The 24,358-nt window shown below is 44.7% G+C and overlaps 1 protein-coding gene and 1 long non-coding RNA gene across 3 annotated transcripts in view; one reads left to right on the forward strand and one right to left on the reverse strand.

Annotated features, from left to right (window-relative positions):
- Positions 1-13,345, reverse strand: part of coq2 (coenzyme Q2 4-hydroxybenzoate polyprenyltransferase) — a 33,721-nt gene extending 20,376 nt beyond the window's left edge. For both annotated transcript variants that reach the window (XM_067990034.1, XM_067990042.1), the window contains exons 1-4: positions 13,017-13,345; positions 11,640-11,806; positions 7,645-7,766; positions 1,724-1,809 (exon numbers count right to left, since the gene is read on the reverse strand). In XM_067990034.1, coding sequence (XP_067846135.1) covers positions 1,724-1,809; positions 7,645-7,766; positions 11,640-11,806; positions 13,017-13,251 — 610 coding nt within the window. In that variant the 5' untranslated portion in view covers positions 13,252-13,345. The remainder of the gene's footprint in view (positions 1-1,723; positions 1,810-7,644; positions 7,767-11,639; positions 11,807-13,016) is intronic.
- On the forward strand, positions 12,889-23,834 carry LOC137325211 (uncharacterized). The gene is made up of 2 exons (XR_010963843.1): positions 12,889-13,047; positions 23,454-23,834. It is a non-coding gene; the product is annotated as an uncharacterized lncRNA (long non-coding RNA).
- Positions 23,835-24,358: the final 524 nt, after the last annotated feature.

Below are 24,358 nucleotides of genomic sequence, written 5' to 3' on the forward strand. Positions count from 1 at the left end.
CCAGTGCATCAGCAGAGAACCTTGGTGCACGCACTCTCGCAGGCCTTGAACCAACTCAGATCAGTAGATTGGTGAGGTCTGGCGTGCAGGTTGGAGGATGTGGGATTTAGTAGTGCGCAACCTTTATTCAATGTTTTAACATAACTCATCAGTGTGTAAACATAGGGATGGGACCTGCATCTGTGTTTTATGTGTGCGACCATGCAGACAGTAGGCTGTTATTTTCAGCAAATAACAGGTACCAGCTACCTTTAAGAGATTTCTAAGCAGCATCTTCCCTTTAAGAGATTGGGCTCCCCCTGGTGGTGGAAAGTGTGAATTACATTAATTCCATGTGCAAGGTCTGGAATGGAACGCTGATTGCAGGTGAGTCCTCCGGCCGGCCGAAACTTGCGTCCTACCTGCGCAGGGATCATTGGGCGCGAGGCAATAGCTTAAAACGGCCCTTATCCAATGTTTCCCCCAGTGAACCTTCCATGTATGTTTCTTTCAAATACCATTTTCCACCGCGACAGACTGAGAAACATCAATTAAAACATTTCAATTGTTTTTCTTCGTTGTTGATCGTAAGTTATAAAGTTAATGTAGAAGATAAAAGTCTATTAATCAAGTCTGTGTAAAAGAATTTGACATTACACCCAGGTGCACACACAGTTCACCCACTTTCAAGTTTTAAGAGTTACAAATATGTTATTAAGTTAAACATCTGAGTAGAGTTCCAGTAAAACTACAGCGATAAATTCTTCTGGAGAAGGAAATACTGTCAATTTAAGGTACTCTTCTTTCTATGCCCCCATGTTCTGCAATTGTTTGTTTTTCTAACCTTTGGGAGAAGTCACAAGTTCCCTGGCAGCCTGATAGAAATGCACCACGTTGGGTATCAACTGTCAGATCCCCCAACCCCACTGACGTACATGGCAAATCATTCACCAAGTGGCTTCCATTGAAGGAATATGGATCTGTTTTTTCCATGGTCCATAATGTAAATATAGGAGCTGCAGAGTAATGAACTAAATATCAGTCTCTGAATTTTTAAATTGCTTTGGAGCTCATAGTATCATATCATGTTACAGCACAGAAGGAGGCCATTCGGCCCATCATGCCTGTGCCGGCTCTTTGAAAAAGCGACCCAATTAGTCCCACTCCCCTGTTCTTTCCCACAGCCCCGTAAATTTTTCCCCTTCAATTATTTATCCAATTCCCCGTTGAAAGTTATTATTGAATCTGCTTCTACCACCCTTTCAGGTAGTGCATTCCAGATCATAACAACTCTCTGTGTGAAAAAATGTTTCCTCATGTCGCCTCCGGTTCTTTTGCCAATCACCTTAAATCTGTGTCCTCTGGTTACTGGTCCTTCTGCAACCGGAAACAGTTTCTCCTTATTTACTCTATCAAAACTGTCATGATTTTGAATACCTCTATCAAATCTCCTCTCAACCTTCTCTGCTCTAAGGAGAACAACCCCAGCTTCTCCAGTCTCTCCACATAACTGAAGTCCCTCATCCCTGGTACCATTCTAGTGTGGAGCCACTCACTTCACAACTCACCATGTATGTCAGAAATTGAATAATAAGGAGTGAACTTTAATATATATATATTTTTTAAAAAGAACTTAAAAAAAGAACTATCCCTGTTTCAGACATTTTATTTACAGTTGTGGTTTTTAAGAGTCACTTATTTCCTGTCAGATGAGCTACTAAGAAATCACAAAGTCCTTACATACCCAGAATTAATTGTGGCCAATATGTTAGTCTCTTCATCAGGGGGTAAGTGACCACCAGACCCAGCGATGCAGCTCCAAGCGCAATGCTGTCGGTAGAAAGAAATGGACATCCCATATTATTTAGCAAAGTATAGGATTACTAGTCTACCAGATTTAGACTGGTATTTTAGCCAAACAGTTTTTAAGACTGTTCTTTCCATAAAAACATTTGCCTGGACTCTATGTGGGGCTTTCCACCAAAGTTACGGTACGAGATCAGGAAACCCTGCAGAAATTCTACCCCATTTAATTTTCAGTGCTGCACACAGATTCTGTATGATCCATTACTGATCTCTTAACTTTAAAAGGGACAAACGAGTACAATCAAAAGGAGATGTTATTCGAATCTGAAGGCACTTAACAAGTTGGTACATGAATGGCAAATGTTCCCTTTTCATACAGGTCCTATCAATAGGCCTTATAAAACGTGGCTGGATTATTACCCGAGCCACATGCAAATTGACATAGGGATTAGATGACTAGGGAGGTGAACATGGGGCTGAAGGAGTGGTGTGGGAAAGATGGGTTCCATTTCATAGGACACTGACACAGGAAGGGACTGTACCGTTGGGATGGGCTCCACCTTAACCTGGCTGGGACCAGGGTCCTAGCGGAAAGGATAAATAGGGCGATCATAAGGACTTTAAACTGGTAAATGGGGGGGGGGGGGGGGGGGGAGGGTTCAAGTGGAAAAGGTAGTATAAAAAATAATAATTCTAAAACAAACGGAAAGGATGAGAGTAGAGTGATAGTCAGAAATTATGCTTTTGGCAATACAGGTAAAGGGAAAACTAAAAGATGTAATGTAATTAAATTAAGAGAGTGAAATAAGAAATGTGTGAGAAAAATAACATTGAAGCAGAGGACAGGTTACAGTGTGTGGCCCAAATAAACGTTCTTTATACAAACACACAGAGTATATGGAATAAATTGAATGAATTGCAGGCGCAAATTCAACATAGAGGGTACGACATAGTAGACATTACTGAGACATGGCAGCAAGACGGTCAGGACTGGGAACTGAATATACCAAGAAGGATAGGGAAACTGGTAGAGGGGGTGGAGTAGCCTTAGTGATTAAGGATGAAATTACTTCAATGATAAGAGAGGATATAACAAGAGGTAAGCAGGCAGTGGAGACTTTATGGGTAGAATTAAGAAATAGAAAAGGATTTAAGACTGTAGTGGGAGTTGTATATAGGCCTCCTGGTAGCAGCTATGAAGTGGCAAAGTATATAAATGCAGAGATTAGACAAGCATGTAGCAAAGACAGAGTGGTTTTAATGGGGGATTTTAACTTTCATATAGATTGGGATAAGCAGACGAGCTCATGTCAGAAAAGTAGCGAATTTCTTGAGTGTGTTCAGGACAGCTTTCTGCATCAGTATGTCCTAGAACCAACAAGGGGGCAGGCCATATTAGATTTAATAATTAGTAATGAGCCAGATTCAGTTAAAAGCCTAACAGTGCATGAACATTCATGTAATAGAGATCATAATATGATCGACTTCAACATTGTGTTTGAAAAGGAGAAACCCGCATCAGCTACTAAGATTCTAAATTTAGGTAAGGCCGACTTCAACGCAATGAGACAGAGACTGTCCACCGTAAAACTGGGCAAATCAGTTAATGGGTAAAATGACAGAAGATCAATCGGAGGTGTTCAAAAAATAATTTAACGTGATACAGAACCAGTTCATACCCTTAAGGGGCAAGAGCTCTACTTGCCAAAAAAAAACAGCCAAAAGAGGTAAGGGACAACATAAAACTAAAAGATAAAGCTTACAAAAATGCAAAAAATAGCAAAGATCCTGGCGACTGGGAGAGATACAAAGGACAGCAAAGGGTGACAAAACAAATAGTAAGAGCTCCAAAAAGGGAGTACAATCAAAATCAACACAAAAGTTTTTTACAATTATAATTTTGGATCAGGGACAGGGATTCACCATAATTAACGTAAGCAAATTAGCAGTAATGAAGAAAATAATGGCACTAAAGAGTGACAAATCCCCATGACCAGATGGTTTCCATCCCAGGGTTTTAAAGGAAGTAGGTGAGAACATCGCAGAAGCCCTAACTATAATCTTCCAAAGCTCTCTTGATTCAGGAACCATTCCTTTAGATTGGAAAATTGCATGTCACTCCGCTATTTAAGAAACATGAGAGAGGGAAACCTGGGAATTATAGACCAGTTAGCTTGACATCTGTTGTCGGGAAATTACTAGAGTCTATAATTAAGAATAGAGTGACTGAACACCTTGAAAATTTTCAGCTGATCAGAGAGAGCCAGCGTGTAAAGAGGGTAGGTCATGCCTGATGAACCTAATTGAATTTTTTGAAGAGGTGACTAAAGTAGTGGACAGGGGAATGTCTATGGATATTGTTTATATGGAATTCCAGAAGGCATTCGATAAAGTCCCTCATAAGAGACTGTTAGCTTAGGTTGTAGCTCATGGAATTGAGGGCAAATTATTGACCCGCTTGGGAAATTGGCTGAGCAGCAGGAGACAGAGAGTAGGGATAATGGGCAGGTACTCAAATTGGCAGGATGTGACCAGTGGTGTCCCACAGGGATCTGTGTTGGGGCCTCAACTAATCATTATGTTTATTAACTTAGATGATGGGATAGAGAGCCACATAGCCACGTTAGCTGGTGACACAAAGATAGGCAGCATTGTAAGCAGTGTGGATGGAAGCATAAAATTACAGAGAGATATTAATAGATTAAATAAGGGCTAAGGCATGTATATGGAGTTAGGTCACAGATCAGCCATGGTCTCATTGAATGGTGGAACAGGCTCGAGGGGCTAAATGGCCTACTCCTGTTCCTATGTTCCTTATGTTATTTATCTTTACATCACATAACTTACAACCACCTGCAATATATCCAGCACTAGAAATCCATCTATTCTCTATTTAAATAGTTGCATTGTTCAAGTTATTGATTCACTTAAAGTTAATGTAAATTGGGTTATGGAAAAGGGCATTGTCAATTACGCCACTTGATCGGCACTTCATCCACTAGCCTAAACATCCACCCCCTTCAACACTGGCTGCAGTGCGTACCACAGGATGCACTGCAACAACTCTCCACAGCTTCTTCGGCAGCACCTCCCAAACCCACGACCTCCACCACCTAGAGGGACAAGGACACCAAGTGCATAGGAACACCATCACTTCCAAGTTCACCTCCAAGTCACATACCATCTTAACTTGGACATATATCACTGTTCTTTCATCATTGCTGGATCAAAATCCTGGAATTCCTCACCTCACAGTATTGTAGGAGCACCTTCACCACACATACTGCTGCGGTTCAAGCAAAAGGCCCACTACCACCTTCTCAGGGGCAACTAATGATGGGCATTAAAAGCTTTGCCAGCGATTCCCATATCCCAAGAATGAATATAAATGCCTGAGGAAGACCTGCAACGATGTCCTGAGTCTAAGCTGATTGGCCCCCAACAACAAAACCATCTCCCTTTGTGCCTGGTATGATTCCTGCCACTGGAGAGTTTTCCTCTTGATCCCTATTAACTTCAGTTTTACTAGGGCTCCTTGGTGCCACACTCATTCGAATGCTTCCTGATTTCACCCCTGAATGGCCTGGCTTTCATTTTAAGAATTTGCCCTATTGTTCTGGATTCCCTACCAGAGGGAATAGTTTCTCTTTGTCTACCCTATCGAATCTGTTTATCATTTTAAACACGCCAATTACATCACCCCTCACTCTTTTTATACTCAAGGGAATACAAGCCAAGTTTATGCAACCTGTCCTCATAATTTAACCCTATTAGCCCCGGTTTCATTCTGATGCATCTCTGGGCACCCCCTCCTGAGATGCGGTGCCCAGAACTGAATGCAATACTCCAGATAGGGTCTGACGAAGGATCTGTTCAGCTAAAGAATAACTTCTTCCACTTTGTATTCCAGCCCCCTTGAAATAAAGGCCAACATTCCATCAGCCTTTTTGATTGCATTTTGCACCACCTTTTAGTGGTTTGTGTTCATGAACATCCAAATCTCTCTGCTCCTCCACAGTTCCTAGTTTCTCACCATTTAGAAAATTTGTCTTTCTTGGATCCAAAGTAGATAACCACACAATTCTCCTCACATTTGCCGCAGTTCTGCACACTCACTTATAATCTGTCTATGTGCCTTTGTAACTTCCTGCTCCCATCTGCACTACTTACTGTGCCTCCCAATTTAGAGTCATCTGCAAACTTGGATATACAACTCTCTATTCCAAGTCATTGATAAATATGGTGAAAAGCAGGCCTTAGTACAGATCCCTGGGGAACACCAATTGTCGCATCCTGCCAATCAGAGTACGTACCCTTTATCAGTACTCTTTATCTCCTACCTCCCAACCAATTTCCAACCCATGTTGCAAGATTGTTTGTGCTTTCATTTTTGCTAAAAATCTCGTGCGGATCCTCATCAACTGCCTTCTGGAAGTCCATCTTGATAACATCCATAGGCATGCCCCTATCCTCCATGCAAGTGACCTCCACAAGAATTTCAACTAATTTAGTCAGACATGACTTAACTCTTCCCAAATCCACCCTGATTCTCTCTCATCAGTTCAAATTTGTCCTAGTGCTCAGTCACGTGGTCCCTCATGACAGATTCTACTAAACTTCCCACAATTGACGGTAGACTGACAGGTCTGTAATTACCTGGTTTATCTCTCCCACCCTTCTTAAAAGACAGGTACAGTCCCCAGTGCTGCTTAGTTCCTACTCTTGTGGGGAGAGGGAAAATTTGATAGAGGATCTTCCACAGACTACTCTTGGATACTTCCCGGCAGATGTCTTAGATTAAAATTGGTAAAGACCTGGCAGCATGTCCCATGGCCACCCTCATAGTCATAGGTATTAAATGGCCCAGAGAAACTGAATAACCGAGGCAAAATCTAGGGACTCGTCACCCACACAAAAAAAAAGAAAAATGAAATGTTACAAAAATATGGGAACATGTAATGTGTAGATAACATAGGATATTACTGGATTGATCCCATGTATGAACAGAATTGAAAATTCACAAGCATCTCAGCTACAACTGAATTGCATAATTTCTAGTTATGCAAGCATTAAATTCTGTATTCAATGGTTTACTGTTGAATATTCTGTTTACTGAACATATGAATGTAGTATATAACATGCATAGCACAAGAAAAGTTTTTTTTAAATCAGTTGCATTTTAATCTGAAATGTTTATAAAAGAAGTAAACATTAAATACCAAATCGTGTCCTTGTGAGGCAACTTTCTCCTTGCCCTGACAAGATTCTGGGAATTAAACTTATGGTTAAAATTATGGCTGCAGCAACTGAATATGTTAACAACTTGTCATTAAAATACTAGTTTCTTGATTGTGTAATGCTCTAAATATTAGAACATAAATAAAGTTATCAGTGCCAAAATGAGGCGTTACTGCTGACTGGCAGTAACAGGGAGATACTGCCCACTTCAGGCCCTTTACAAAAGGACAATTTTAGAATTTATTTATTTAGTGTTATGTTTCAGAGATAGCTGTTCAAACTGCCATCGATAAAAACAGTATATTTTAATCAGCTTAGAGTATTAACTGAAGCAATTTGTGGAGTAAGATAGAAAATAAGTTTCAAATTCCACCCTGCAGCATGCAACTCAGACTTAGTTAAACATTGTCTGACCCCCTATATGATTGATCTAATTTGCTAACAAATAGTGAATTTGTACATCTGCAATTCTCCTAGAAAGAAGCCTCAATACAGCACAACATTTAGCTTAAAAAGGTAGAAAAAAATTAGTAAATGTTATTTCCTAATTCCATTTAGACTAATCGAAATATATGCCAACATTTAACCTATTCCATGCATAGGAACAGGCGCTTCACTAACCTGTAATAATTTAAGCACAAGAGAACACTAAGTGCCAAACTCAGCTGACCACCCAAAAACACCAAGGCCTGAAAACGACTGATTTCTCCAGCAGCTATGGGCCGATTTCCAGTTCTGGCAACCTGTTCCAGAGTCATCAGAGGAAGGCATATCAATTAACAAGACATCTTGAGAGCAGATTTTAAAGATAGCACAGGAAATGAAAGCAGGCATTAAGGTGACAGTAGTCAGTATTCACTTTGCTGCTAAACTCAGGAGAAAAGAACTCTAACTTTCTCCACCCTGCAACCTCCCTCCCTCCCCCCACAAATTCTCTGTTCCTGATTCTAGCTTTTTGTGCAACCCCCCCCCTCTATATTCACCTACCAAATGGATCAGAGCCTTCAGCTGCCTGGGCCCCATGCTCTGGAATTCACTTCATAAACCCCTGTGCCTCTCCACCTCCCTCTCCTCAAAAAACCCACCTCTTTGATCAAGTTTTTAGCCACCCCTCCTATTAGCTTCTCCTTTGGCTCAGCATCCATTTTTTGATTATGCCTCTGTAAAGTGCATTGGGACACTTTTCTACGTTAAAGGTGCTATATAATTGAAAATTGTTGTTGTTCTACTGGAGTGCTGCAGGCATGGAACCATACTTCTGCAGCCTTTGACATGGCCGACTAGACCATCTTCCTCCAACGTCTCTGTTCCATTGTCCAGCTCACAGGGACTGCGCTCGTTTGGATCCACACTTACCTATCCAATCATAACCATAGCACCTCCAGCAATGGCTTCTCTTCCTGCCCCTGAACTGTTCTCTCTATCCTTAGGCCCCTTATCTTCCTCATCTACATGCTTTTACTTTTTTAATTCATTCTCAGGATGTGTCTCCGGCAAGGACGGCATTTATTGCCCATCCTAATTCCCTTGAGAAGATGATGGTGGACCTTCTTCGTGAACCGCTGCAGTCCATGTGGTGAAGGTGATCCCACAGTGCTGTTAGGTAGGGAGTTCCAGGATTTTGACCCAGCGACGATGAAGCAACAGCAATATATTTCCAGGTCCGGATGGTGTATGACTAGGAGGGGAACTTGGAGGTGATGGTACACTAATGGTGTAGGTGGTGGATGTTTGGGCTAGTGGTTGAGGTGCCGATCAAGGGATTGCTTTGTCCCAGATGGTGTCGAGCTTCTTGAGTGTTGTTACAGCTGCACCCATCCAGGCAAGTGAAGAATATTCCATCACACTCCTGACTTTTGCCTTGCAGACGGTGAAAAGGCTTTGGGGAGTCAGAGGTGAGCCACTCTCCGCAGAATACCCAACCTCTGACCTGCTCTATTGTCCACGGCATTTATGTGGCTAGTCCAGTTGAGTTGCTGGTCAATGGCGATCCCTGCTATGTTGATGATGGGGTGCTTGACAATGGTAATGCTGTTAGGTGCTCTCATGTTGGAGATGGTCACTGCCTGGCACTTGTGTGGCATAAATGTTACTTGTCACTTATCAGCCCAAGTCTGGATACTGTCCAGGTTTTGCTGCATGCAGGCATGGACTGCTTCAATATCTGAGGAATTGCAAATAGAACTGAACATTGTGCAATCATCAGCGAACAGCCTCACTTGACCTTATGATGGAGGGAAGTTTATTGACGAAGTTGCTGTAGGTAGTTGGGCCTAGGACGCTGCCCTGAGAAACTTCTGCAGCGACATCCTGTGGCCACTGTCTGAGGCTGAAACAAACTGTTCACAACCTCAGCGCCCTATTTGACCCTGACCTCTCCATCATCACGGCCACCTACTTCCACCTCCATAATATTGCCCATCTCTGCCCCTACCTCCAACCATCTGCAGCCGAAACACTGATAATAGAATCATAGAATGGTTACAGCACAGAATGAGGCCATTCGGCCCATCGAGCCCGTGACAGTTCTTTGTAAGAGCAATCCAGTTAGTCCCATTCCCCTGCTCTTTCCCCGTAGCCCTGCAAATTTTTTCCCTTGCTTTTGTTACCTCTAGTCTTGATTATTTCAATGCTCTCCTGGCCGGCCTCCCATATTCCACACTCCATAAACTTGAGCTCGTTCAAAATTCTGCTGCCCATATCTTAACTCGCACCAAGTCCCGTTCACCCAACACCCCTGTGCTCGTTAACCTACACTGGCTCCCAGTCCAGCAATGCCTTGATTTTAAAAGTCTCATCCTCGTGTTCAAATCCCTCCATGGCCTTGACCCTCCCTATCTCTGTAACCTCCTCCAGCCCTACAGCCCGCCGAGAACTCTGCATTCTTCTAATTCTGGCCTCTTGTGCATCCCCGATTTTCTTCACTCCTCCATTGTCAGCTATGACTTCAGCTGCCTAGGCCCTAAGCTCTGGAATTCCCTCCCTAAACCTCTCTCCCTTCCTTTAAGACACTCCTTAAAACCTACCTCTTTGACTAAGCTTTTGGTCACCTGTCCGAATATTTCATGTGGCTCGGTGTCAAATTATATCTGATAACGCTTGTATGCAGAACCGTGGGACGTTAACTGCGTTAAAGGCGTTATATAAATGCAAGTTGTTGTTATGGTTGATATGATTGGCATCCAACAACTACAACCATCTTCCTTTGTGCTAGGTATGACTCCAGCCACTAGAAAGAATTCCCCCGATCCCCATTGACTTCAGTTTTACTAGGGCGCCTTGGTGTCACACTTGGTCGAATGCTACCTTAGTGTCAAGGGCAGTCACTGTCATCTCATATTTGGTGACATCACTGGACAACACAGGGTCAGCTTCCACATGTACGTTAACAGCGCCCAGCTCTACCTCTCCACCACCTCTCTTGATCCTTCTACTGCCTCTGTGCTGTCAGACTGCTTATCCCTCATCCAGTCCTGGCTGAGCCACAGTTTTATCCAACTAAACACTGCGAAGACCAAAGTCATCTTCATCGCACCCCCCCACCCCCCAACTCCATACCCTCACCACAAATTCTATCCCCCTCCTCCTGGACACTGTCTCAGGTTGAACCAGACAGTTTGCAACCTCGATGTCCTATATAACCATGAGCCGAGCTTCCAAACCCATATACTCTCCATCACCAAAGATTGCCTACATCCACCTACATAACAATGCCCGTCTCCAGGGGTGGCGTAAGGGCCGTGCAATTGCATGGAGTGGATCCAGTCCCCGTAACTGGCTGCCACTGGCAGCATTGGTCAATCCAGGCAGGCTGAGCTCTCAGCCTAACGTACTCCATTCCTGTATGACTGGTCTGTACGGATCTTCCCCATAGTCGGAGAAGTCAGGAGAGTGGTTAGGGCCGAGCAACTGCAGAGTCAGGGGCCCCAAGTAGATCCAGTCCCCAAACCAAATCTTTGCATGGGACCTTGCAAGGCAAATGCCACCCCTGCACATCTCCACCCCCATCTCAGCCCATTCCCTGCCTCATTCATGCCTTTGCCACCTCCAGACTCGATTATTCAAATGCTCTCCTGGCCGGCCTCACATCCTCCACGCTTCATAGACTTCAGCTCACCCAAAACTCTGCTGCCTGTATCCTAACTCACACCAAGTCCCGTTCACCCATCACTCCTGTCCTCGCTGACCAGGTTATAGTCCAACAAATTTATTTTAAAATCACAAGCTTTCGGAGATTATCTCCTTCGTCAGGTGAGTCACTCACTCACCTGACGAAGGAGATAATCTCCGAAAGCTTGTGATTTTAAAATAAAATTGTTGGACTATAACCTGGTGTTGTAAGATTCCTTACATTTGTCCACCCCAGTCCATCACCGGCATCTCCACATCATGTTTATTGTCAGGACAATTCACATGATCTTTAAAGAGTGTAGGAGGGTATATTTACACTGATTAGTTGAAATGGAAAGATTACTAGGTTAATATACGTAGTGTCAAAAGTGAGGGCTTCATACTTAAAAGAAAATTACCCTTGTTAATACACACTGACAGTCCTTTATACAAATAAATAATTAACATAGGTATAAATGAGAACAAGTTCTAGTGGGGAGAATTACCTTGCTGTCAATGTCTTTATCCCACATGTCATTGATTGTACACCCAGCTCCTCGCATCAGTATTGCCCCAGTTCCAAAAAGTGCAAGCATGGACAGATCTGGAAGACAGCCTGGCTCTGCTGCTAAGCCAATACTCCAGGTGCAAGGCAAATACAACAACCAGGTCCCTAAAACATCAAATTGTAACAAATTAAAACTTTCTGTGCTTAATACCTTGTTAAGATAGGAAAATGAGCAAAAAAAATATTTCTAATGTTGTAACATCTTTTAATAAATGAACTGGTAAACTGGCAGCGAAAACCCATTCTTAATGCACAAACTTGTCTTACAATGGTTTAAAAATACAGAACCGGATTACGAGAAAACCTAGTTTGATAAAATGTTACGTGCCCAAAATTAATCCTCTGTCCTTTCTCTTTACAGATGCTGACTGACATACTGAATATCCAGCACTTTAAAAAAAATTACTTTGCCTCTTTCTGCATGTTTTTACATTCCCAGCAATTTATCGACTGGTAATAACTGATGAAAGCACTAATAAAATGGGATTTCATTTGCACATTGGATCTGCAACTGATTTGGCAAAACTGGCACTTGCTCCTGTTAAGAGATTTCCGAAGGATTTTTGCAAGCTGTAACCTGCAGACTGGGGGAGCAGTGGCGTGCAACAGGCGTTTACGCCATTTTACGGACTCCCAGGCCGCCTGCAATTTCTGCGGCCTGGAGGAGTCCGTGTTTCATTTGTTCACGGGGTGTGGGAGACTGCAGCCCCTGTTTGATTATTTGGAGGGGCTGCTCCTCAGGTTCTGGCTGCGCTTCAGTCCCACGCTCCTGATCTTTGGCCGCCCGGTGAGGAGGGGGGCGGGCAGGTCGGTGGACGTCCTCGTGGGCCTGCTCCTGGGCCTGTCCAAGGTGGCCATCCACAGGTCCAGGTTGCGTGCGGCCGGTGGGGGCGGTCGCTCGGACTGTCTGCCTCTCTTCCGCGGGATGCTCCGCGCCCGGGTGGCCCTGGAGATGGAGCACGCGGTGTCTGCCGGTACGCTTGAGGCTTTCCGCGACCGGTGGGCACCGCAGGGGCTGGAGTGCATCCTGAACGGGGAAAATAAAAATTTAATTTGATACCTGGTTTTGTTTTATTTGGTTTTTAGTATTTAAGCACACCCTACACCCCCCTTCTTATAAAAGGGGGGCCTAAGAACAAAAAAAAAGGTGCTGGAAAAAAAATAAAAAAAAACCTGCAGACTGGGAGTTTCTGACGTCAGTGCCGGGTCCCCTGATTGGCAGGAGTCAGTCTCAGGATCCAAGTCAACCCCGATCTGTGCCCAGCGATCAGACGCCGCCGTCCGCCCTCCTCCTCCTCCCTTCTGTTTGATTTACCGATGGGTTTGTCCAGTCTCATCAGCTTAAGGTAAGGCTGCACCGCCAGGGGCGCCGCTCCCACCAGTCCCGCCGCCGACAGGCCGCTGCTCCGCCTGATGTCCCCACTCGACAGCGGACGAGCCGGCGCCGCGAGCGCGGCCGTTACCCAGCAGCTCCCGCGCCTCTTCGGCGCCGCGAGCGCGGCCAACAATCGGCCCGAGCTCGGCCTCAGCAACAACAACAACAACATCATCCCGTCACCCTCGTGCCGCTCCTTCGGCCACGGTCACCGCACGTCACCAAGGGGGATCCCCAGCACGTGTCATTAAGGCTCCCTCCCCGCCCCCTCCCTCGGAGCGCGCAATGTCAGTCCCGCCCACGTTAACTGGAGAGCATGCGCGGCACAGACTCGCGCATGCGTGATTGTCGAACGTATCCATCAAAGTTAGAACTTTGGTCAAATGCAAAAAAAAAATTTGAAATCAGAGAAAGGAGGGGGTGTTTTTTGCTGGTGGGATCATGTTGGAGGAGGTGGAAATGGTAGAAGAGCATCGCGAGAGGCCGGAGGAGCATAAATACAGCGCAGATGCCGCTAAAGGGGCAATGAGTATTGGGGGAGGCCCGAGGTGCATAAAATACAGTAGAGAACCAAGCTGAATGCAGAATGTACAGAGGGGATCTAAAAAAGGGAATAAGGGGGCCAAGGAGAGAGTATGAGAATAGATTTGTGGCTAACATAAAAGGGAACCCACAAATCTTTTATAAACATATAAATAGTCAAACGGTAGTCACAGTAGGGGTGGGGCCAATCAGAGACCATAAAGATGATCTTGTGGAGGCAGACTGCATTGCTGAGGTACTAAGTGAGTACTTTGCATCTGTCTTCACGAGAGAAGAGGATGTTGCCAGGTGTCACAGTAAAGGAGGAGGTAGGGCCGATATTGTATCGTATAAAAATGGATAAAGAGGAGGTACTTAAAAGATTGGCAGGACTCAAAGTAGAAAAGCCACCCGGTCTGGACGGGATGCATCCTAGGTTACTGAGGGAAGTAAGGGTGGAAATTGTAGAGCCTCTGGCCACAATCTTCCAATCCTCCTTGGATATAGGGGTGCTGCCAGAGGACTGGAGGACTGCAAATGTTACACTTCTGTTCAAAAAAGGGGAGAGGGATAAACCCGGCAACTACAGGCCAGTCAGCCTAATATCGGTGGTGGGGAAACTTGTAGAGACAATAATCTGGGATAAAATTATTTGGCACTTCGAAAAGTATGGGCTAATCAATGAAAGTCATCATGGATTTGTCAACGGCAAATCGTGTTTGACTAACTTGATTGAGTTCTTTGAAGAAGTAACGGAGAAGATTAATGAGGTTAGTGCAGTTGATGTGTATATGGACTTTCAAAAGGCGTTTGATGAAGTACCATCTAATGGACTTGTTAGCAAAATTAAAGCCCATGGGATTAAAGGGACGGCGGCAGCGTGAAAATTGGCTAAAGGACCGAAAGCAGAGAGTAGTGGTGAACGGTGGTTTCTCAGACTGAAGGGAAGTTTAGAGTGGTGTTCCCCAGGGGTCAGTATTTGAACCACTGTTCTTTTTGGTACATATTAATGACCTGGACTTGGGTATGCAAGGCATAATTTCAAAGTTTGCAGATGACAGCAAACTCGGAAATGTAGTTAACAATGAGGAGGATAGTAACAGACTTCAGAAGGACATAGACCGACTGTGAAATGGGCAGACACATGGTAGATGAAATTTAATGCAGGAAAGTGTGACGTGATACATTTTGGTAGGAAGAATGAGGAGCGGCAATATAAACTAAATGGTACAATTTTAAAGGGTGTGCAGGAACAGTGAGACCTGGGGATGTATGTACACAAATCTTTGACGGTGGCAGGACAAGTTGAGAAGGCTGTTAAAAGAGCACATGGGATCCTGGGCTTTATAAATAGAGTACAAAAGCACGGAAGTTGTGCTCACCCCTTATAGATTACTGGTTAGGCCTCAGCTAGAACCACCTAGAAGGACAAGAGCAGCAGGCAAATGGGAACACCACCACCTGCACGTTCCCCTCTACGTCACACACCATCCTGACTTGGAAATATATCGCCGTTCCTTCATCGTCGCTGGGTCAAAATCCTGGAACTCCCTTCCTAACAGCACTGTGGGAGAACCTTCACCACACGGACTGTAGCGATTCAAGAAGGCGGCCCACCACAACCTTCTCAAGGGCAATTAGGGATGGGCAATAAATGCTGGCCTCGCCAGCGACACCCACATCCCATGAACGAATAATATTAAAAAAAATTGTGAACACCGCACTTTAGGAAGGATATCAAGGCCTTAGAAAGGGTGCAGAAGAGATCTACCAGAATAGTACCATGGATGAGGGACTTCAGTTACATGGAGAGACTAGAGAAACTAGGGTTGTACTCCTTAGTGCAGAGGTTAAGAGGAGATTTGATAGAGGTATTCAAAATCATGAACAGTTTTAATGGCGTAAATAAGGAGAAATGTTTCTAGTGACAGAAGGGTCAGTAACCAAAGGTCACAGATTTAAGGTGATTGGCAAAAGAACCAGAGGCGACATGAGGAAAAAAAATTTACACAGCGAGCTGTTATGATCTGGAATGCACTGCCTGAAGAGGTGGTGGAAGCAGATTCAATAATAACTTTCAAAAGGGAGTTGGATAAATACTTGAAGGGGAAAAATTTGCAGGGCTATGGGGAAAGAGCAGGGGAATGGGACTATTTGGATAGCTCTTCCAAAGAGCCGGCACAGGCACGATGGGCTGAATGGTCTCCTGTGCTGTATCATTCTATGATTCTATGATAAGACGATTTGGTGAATGTGAAGGCTGGTTGAGTGGAAGGCAAGGACAAGAAGGACGCTATAATGGTTGAGGAGGAGGAGAGCAGAAACACAGGAAATGGGACTGACCCAGTCAAGGGTCCAGTCTACCATGGCAGAGGGAAATCCGCAGCTGAGAAAAATGGAGGTGGCATCATAAGAGCAGATGTGATGGAAATGGAGAAACTGGGATAAAGAATGAAGTCTTTACAGAAAGCGAGGTGGGAAGAAGAATAATCCAGGCAGCTGTGAGAGTCAGTGGGCTTTTAATAGATGTCAGTGGAAAGCCCATCCCCAGAAAGGGAGAGAAAAGTCTTAGAGAGGGAAAGAATCACAGCTTGGTTAACTCTTCCACCACCTCAGTGCAAGCTCAAGGAACAGCAACTTATTTTTCTATTAAGCACTTTACAGCCCACTATCCTTACCAATGACTTGAAAACTCTTAGACCTTATCTTTAGCTCTCACCCTTTTTTTTAATAGTAGGGGATTCTGGCATTGTGGAATGAGTGTGTTGGTCTTGTGGAGAAGAGATGGGTTGGCACTTAGGGTGGGCACCCTCCATAGGAAAACCATACTGACATAACAGTCTAGACTCTTGATGTTGGCCTGCTTTCTTCTGCTCAGGCTGCAGGATTCTGTTCAACTTTGCCAGCCCAGCCCGTTTCCATTTCAGACTTGCCTTACCCCAGCTATTCACACATTCTTTTGTCTCTAATTCTTTAATTTCTTTAAATATCTCTTTAATTTGTTTTATTATGCTTCTTCCTATCATCTAATGTTAATATCACTTCAGCCATTTAACCATTCTGTTTTCCATTTATTCTATTTCCTCTCCCCTGTGTGTCTGTTTTTACCTCCCCATCCCTTTATTCTGCGCCCGATGTTAGCAGGGCTGCGGGTTCTCGGCGGGGGGGGCTATCAGGCGCGTGGGTAACGTGCCCGGTGAAATTAGTCAGCTCCCCGCGCGATTGTAGCATGCAATCCACTAATTGGATCCACTTACCTGGTCTTCCGGGTTCCCCACTGCTGATCTGCGCATCGGGCGGACTGCGTATGCGCAGTAAGATCTGTCAGCTGGAGGAGCTCTATTTAAAGGGGCAGTCCTCCACTGACTGATGCTGCAACAAACAGAAAAAATTACAGCATGGAGCAGCCCAGGGGGAAGGCTGCTCCCAGTTTAATGATGCCTCACTCCAGGTATCAATACATGGGGTGAGGAGGAGGGGGAGGACAGAGATCTTCCTCCCGGTGGGCGGGAGGAAGCGGCCTGCCTCTGCCACCAGGAAGGCCTGGCTCGACGTGGCAGAGGAGGTCACCTGCACCACCAACATATCGCCCAACTGCATACAGTGCAGCAGGCACTCCAATGACCTCAGTAGGTCAACCAAAGTGAGTACATTTACTCTGTCCCCTACACTCCGTCTGCCACATCACCGCCCCCAACCCACATCTCCTTCTGCACTGCCAACACTACTCTGTCACATCACTCCTCACACCCACTCAAACCTCATCCTCATCGTACCTGCACCTACTCACCTCGCCAGTACTCATCCCACCACTACCACTCAACCCAATCCTCATACAATCTCATGGCTCTATCTCATACTCACTCTCTCATGCATCTCTTTCATGGCCAGCCTCACTCAACCTGCCACTACCTGTGCTGCAGCCACACGGCATGCATCACATATGTGCAGTAAGCACCGTAAGGCAAACGTGTCGTGAGCATGAAGGGGGTGTACAAGGGTATTTGAGGGTTTGTCATGGTTGTTACTTATATTTAATTTCTGACCAACTCACATCACATATTATATTGGCACCACTACTGCCATGTCTTCGCGAATCTTGTCTGGTCTGTGCAATAATGCCCTTTCCTGAGGATCACAATGAAGACCCACAACTGATGCCACCCATTGTGTCACTGCAGAGTGGGTGTAGGTGTATTTGCAGGGCTCTTTTGTGCAGACGGCTGAGAGACGTCGGCGATGTCCCCGGTTGCACCCTGGAAGGATGCGGAGGAGAGGTTGTTGAGGGCAGTGGTGACTTTGACAGCGACAGGTAAGAAGATGGTGCTCGGGCCAGCCGGGAGCAGCTTGGCATGAAGGAGGCTGCAGATGTCCACGACTACATGTCGAGTGACTCTAAGCCTCCGTGTGCACTGCTGCTCAGAGAGGTCCAGGAAGCTGAGCCTCGGTCTGTGGACCCTGTGGCGAGGGTAGTGCCCTCTGCGACGCATCTCTCTCTGCGGTAGCCCTCCCTCCTGCTGTGCAGGTGGATGTGTCACAGCACTGTGTTGTGGAGCTCCACGTGTCAGAGGTGGACGGCGTGGATGGCGAGGCTGGTGATGCTGTTCGCCCTCCGAGGAGGTCATGACTGCAGCTACGGCGGCCCCCATCTGGAAGATGTACATCTGAGGGGGTTCGCAAGGTCGGTACATGTCTCTGGACCCCGGGGTAAGTGTGCAAGTTGGTGACTTTGATTGTTAGGAGGAGGGTGGTGGAGGCCAAACTTTGTCCCTGTAATGAGTGAGGGTCTCCCCCCCACACCTGTCAAATGGATCTTTGCAGCTGCCACAGGTTGACAGCTGCAACAGGTCCATTTGAACTGGGAGTGTTTCCCCCAGTGTGGGAAACAGTCCCAGTTTGCTCTAAAATCCCACCCCTCTTCACATAATCCATTAATCAGGTCAGTTAATGACCTGAAATACCTAAATAAATACTTTCAATTGGCATCCCGCTGGCTTTAATTGCCTGCGGGATTCCCACCAGCGGGGGCTGCGCGCGCACACCGGCGCATCAGCGGGGAACCCGGTTCGAGGCGGGCTCCGGTCCCGCTCTGGGATTTCACGATTTTTGGGGCCCCCCCGCCAGGAACGCACCCGATAGCGGGTGCTAAATTGCTGCCCATGCATGTCATTGAATTAAATTAGAAGCAGTAGAGATTCTAACACCGAGCCTTATGGCATCCCATTTAGTACTCCCTTCCTCCACTCCCCTACATAACTTTTCTAACAAGTACCTTTTGTCTTCTACCCTTCAGCAAAATTTTTATCCATACTGAAGATTTACCCTGAATTCCCACTGCTTTGGCCTAATAGCGCTTTGTGTAGAACTTTGTCAAATGCCTTCTGGAAGTCAAGGTACACTATGTTGTAGAGCTTTTCACAGTCCACCTGGGATGTTACTTTCTCAAAGAAGTCAAGGAGATTGGTCAGACAGGATCTTCCCCTTCTGAATCTGTATTGACTGCTATTTACTATGTTATCATTGTACAGATAGTACTCAGGATTACAACTGACAATCGATTCCATTATTTTACCTGGAAGTGAAGTAAGGCTAATGGGTCTGCCGTTGCCTGTGTCTGTTTTGATACTTTTTTTCATTATGGGCACCACAGAGCCTGTTTCCAATGTACACCTTGGAAGTGTGTAAATTATTTGTCCTATTTCTAGGGTGATCATCCATCCAGTTTTGAACCAGATAATCTAGTTTGAACAGCGATGCATGATCATTTTGAGGAATGAAACTGGAACAGTAAATGTCATGTTTCAACTACTGCATTTTAAACAACGCTGTGCACATGTACCCATCTGGCTTTGGATCAGGCAAAGGACAAGAGCCCTACTTATTTCTGTATCAGTTTTATTTTTAGTTCTATGGGTGGGACTAATGATTTCACAATATTGTGAAAGTTTGAACTTTGCCACCCACATCCAATTAAGAGTTGCAAATCAGAGAATCATAGAAAGGTTACAGCATGGAAGGAGGCCATTCGGCCCATCGAGTCCTGCCGGCTCTATGCAAGAGCAATCCAGCTAGTTCCACTCCCCCGCCCTATCCCTATAGCCCTGCAAATGTTTTCCTTTCAAGTACTTATCTAATTCCCTTTTGAAGGCCATGATTGAATCTGCCTCCACCACCCCCCCGGGCAGTGCATTCCAGATCCCAACCACTCGCTATGTAAAAAAGTTTTTCCTCATGTCACCTTTGGTTCTTTTGCCAATCACCTTAAATCTATGCCCTCTGGTTCTTGACCCTTCTGCCAATGGGAATAGTTTCTCTCTATCTACTCTGTCTAGACTCTTCATGATTTTGAATACCTCTATCAAATCTCCTCACAATCTTCTCTGTTCCAAGGAGAACAACCCCAGCTTCTCCAGTCTATCCACGTAACTAAAGTCCCTCATCCCTGGAATCATTCTAGTAAATCTCTTCTGCACCCTTTCTAAGGTCTTCGAATCTTTCCTAAAGTGCGGTGCCCAGAACTGGACACAATACTCCAGTTGTGGCCAAACCAGTTTTTTATGAAGGTTCATCATGACTACCTTACTTTTGTACTCTATGCCTCTATTTATAAAGCTCAGGATGCTTTTTTGACCGGTTTCTCAACCTGCCCTGCCACCTTCAATGATTTGTGTACATATACCCCTAGATCTCTCTGTTCCTTTACCCCTTTTAGAATTGTGCCCTTTAGTTTATGTTGCCTCTCCTCATTTTTCCTACCAAAATGCATCACCTTGCATTTTTCTGCGTTAAATTTCATCTGCCACATGTCCGCCCATGCCACCAGCCTGTCTATATCCTCTTGAAGTCTATCACTATCCTCCGCACTGTTCACTACACTTCCAAGTTTTGTGTCATCTGCAAATTTTGAAATTGTGCCCTGTATACCCAAGTCCAAGTCATTAATATATATCGAGAAAAGCAGTGGTCTCAGCACTGACCCCTGGGGAACACCACTGTACACCTCCCTCCAGTCCGAGAAACAACCATTCATCACTACTCTCTGTTTCCTGTCACTTAGCTATCCATGTTTCTACTGCCCCTTTTATTCCATGGGCCGCAATCTTGATGACAAGCCTACCATGCGGCACTTTATCAAACACCTTTTGAAAGTCCATATACACCACATCAACTGCATTGCCCTCATCTACCCTCTCTGTTATCTTATCAAAAACTCTATCAGGTTAGTTAAACACGATTTGCCTTTAACAAATCCGTGCTGGCTTTCCCTACTCAATCCACACTCATCCAAGTGACTGTTACTTCTGTCCTGGATTATCGTTTCTAAAAGTTTCCCTACTGCTGAGATTAAACTGACTGGCCTATAGTTGCTGGGTTTATCCTTACACCCTTTTTTGAACAAGGGTGTAACATTTGCAATTCTCCAGTCCTCTGGCACCACCCCCATATCTAAGGATGTTTGGAATATTATGGCCAGTACCTCTGCAATTTCCACCCTTACTTCCCTCCGCAACCTAGGATGCATCCCATCCGGACCGGGTGACTTATCTACTGTCTTTAACAAATAAGTTTTATACCTGGTAAAGTATTTGTTGTTTCCCAATATTAACAGTTCATTATTACTTTGCTTTTGTGAGTTCTGTTGCTGTTGATAATCCTTCAATGATGCATCAAACACACAAAGCTTCCTTGCCTTCACAATGGCCACCAACAAAAGAAAACTGAAAACGGAATAAAACCACTCCCCGAACTCTGCTTTTGAGGGTGTGTTGGCATGGGATGCAACGTGGCATACATTCATTTTTATATACAAGTCTAGATTGTTATTTTAACTAGGATGGCCATCTTTCCCCAGATCAAAACCTGATAGGGGCAAGGAATTTAAGAAAAAGCCAATGTACAAGTGAGGAATGGCATATTTGGACCATTTCTCACTTACGAACAGTGTCTCTCTCCAGCCTTTGAAACAATTGACCACACAATCCTCCTCCAACGCCTCCCCTCCATTGTCTGGCTCAGTGGGACCACCCTCGCTTTGTTCCACTCTTACCTTTTTGATTGTAGCCAAAGCACGTTCAGCAATGGCCTCTCTTCCAGACTTTGTACTGTTACCTCCCGAGTCTCCCAAGGATCCATCCTTGGCCTCCTCCTCTTCCTAATCTGCATGCTTCCCCTTGGCAGCCTCATCCACAGACACGAGGTTAACTTCCACATGTACGTTCTTAACACCAGCTCTACCTCTTCACCACCTCTCTTGGCCCCTCCATTGTCTCTGCTGTCAGACTGCTTGTCCAACATCCCATCTTGGGCGTGTCGCAACTTCCTCCAGCTAGACAATGGGATGACCAAAGCCATCTTCGGCAACTGACAATCTCTGTACCCTTGCTAACAACTCCACCCCCTCCCCACCTTGTGGTGAACTAGACTTGTTTGCAGTTTTGGTGGCTTATTCAACCCCAAGCTGAGTTTCTGAACCAATATCGTCAACAATTCTGGCTCCCCATTACCCCTGTGCTCACTGACTCACACTAGCTCCCAGGTCCCCAATGCCTCAAATTTAAAATTCTCATCCTTATATTGAAATCTCTTCATGGTCATTTCCCTCCTTATCTCTGTAACCTCCTCCAGTCTTCCTAAACTCACGGTTCCTCTACTCTAGTGTCTTGTGCATTCCCCCCCCCCCCCATAGTCAGATCTTGAACCCCCTAGGTCCCACACTCTAGAATTCCCTCCCTAAACCTCTGCCTCTCCATCTCCCTCTTCTCTTTACCCTCCTTAAAACCCACCTCTTCAACTAAACTTTTTAGTCACCCCTCCTAATATGTCCTTCTTTGGCTTGGTATCCATTATTTTTTGATTAAGCATCTATGAAGTGTTTTGGGATGTTTTTCTACATCAAAGGCACTATAAAACAACCTTTATTGTTTTGCAAATCTCGTGTTGGGGTCCCAGATTTTTCCTGTATCACTTTCATTTCTAAGCATCACCAGGTGGCCATGATCAAGACTAGATTACCAGGTTCAAAAATAAATGAGCAGTCATCCAATCTATATATTGTTTAATAATAATCAAATAATTCAATGTTAAAACAATGAACAGAGAAGCCTTTCTTATTTCTATGCTACAACTAAGAAATTCCAGCAGGTGTCACAGCATAGCTGTGGAGTGGCGACCCAGAGTGTTTATTTCTCTTCCCTATCCCAGGATGTTGAGGCCAATTGTAGGTCGCACCACAGATCAGCTAGATCAGCACCACCATGGAATTGAAGCTGGGCCCAACCTAATCTGTCTGACCCAGAACACATAAGGTGGGACATTTACGCACTTGAGACTTCAGGAAGCTTTATATCTATTTTAGATTTCTCTGTCGCTTCTTTGATTTTTGAAGAATTTTGGAAGTGTATACTTTGCTGGGACTGAAGTTGGCAGACAGAGCTGGATTCCTGATCTCTCTCTGACTCGTGCAATAAATAACCTGTAAAATCATTCTTGCACAACTTAATTTAGATGACTTTCATAGAGTCGTGGTGCTTGTCTTAGATCTTTATTTTTCCTCCGAAATACAAGCTACTATAATTACATTCAAGAACAGTCATCTCAACTTCTCAGCAAACAGTGTAGTAAAATGTAAAAGCCCAAATACCATAACCAGTCTTTCACGACCATTGACGGTTCATTCATGTGGCATTAAGAACTGAAAACCCAGGCCTTTTCAATTAAGAACTATCCTTTATACAATCTTCTTACGGTACTTTTTAGTATTACATTATCACTTTAAAATTCTGTATTGCTAGTGTCAGGGCTATTTTCTCCCCTTTTCTCTCTCTCCATAAGGCGATAACTCATATTTTGTTACAGTTCAATAGCTGCCGGTACCCTCCTGTACCTCGATCAAGTAGCCAATAATCATGAGTGAACCTGGAAAGTGAGTGTCTGCACACTATCTGACCATGAAGAGGGATATCTCAACAGTGCTTGATCTTGACAATCCTCACCCCAATGTCTACATACAAACTTTCCAGGAGGAGTCACTGGATAGCAATCAAGTACAGAGCCCTTAACTGATTTGCCAACTCCCAAGCTCAGCCGCACTCGAGGCAGTTCATTTGTAACATCACTGCGAGTGGCATGGCTGAGATCAGTTAACCCAGCACAGAAAAGCAATCAAACCTCCTGGGACTTTCTGGTCTGTATGATCCATTCCATTTTCTAGATAATAAAAAATATTTACAAGCTTGACTCTGTGTATAGTTTCTGTGGATTGCAGCACTGGACATCTCTTTGATTACGTGATTAACCCACCGTGTTCTGAAAGTGGTTATTAACTTTTATGAACACTGGTCTTATTCGTAATCGTACTTTGCATTTTCTATGAATGGTGATTGACTAAAAAACTTTATATTTTATCCACTAACCAAAACATTTCTGAATCTAATGTGTGATAAACATTTATTATAGTAATATTTTGTCTTTCCTGTTCAAAAGGTATATCTATTATTAGGCAGTAATTTACATTTGGCAGAATACACTGTTCGGGAGCCTCCTCTCAGTTTTGCACTTCTTGCCGTTCATTGAACATTAACTCCATGCTGCTGCCGCCCCTTAGCCACGGCCACTTTTCTTCTCCATTAGAAAAGGGTAGGTGGTCTGGACCATAGATATCTCAACACATTAAACTGCCTGTTCGTTCATGGAATGGTGGGATGTGAAGAGGGAAGAAAATAATGTTAAAAATGGCAGTGGTGTTGGGAGTCAGGTGGGAT

Source organism: Heptranchias perlo, chromosome 1 (genome assembly GCF_035084215.1).
Source record: "Heptranchias perlo isolate sHepPer1 chromosome 1, sHepPer1.hap1, whole genome shotgun sequence".
Taxonomy (NCBI): Eukaryota; Metazoa; Chordata; class Chondrichthyes; order Hexanchiformes; family Hexanchidae; genus Heptranchias; species Heptranchias perlo.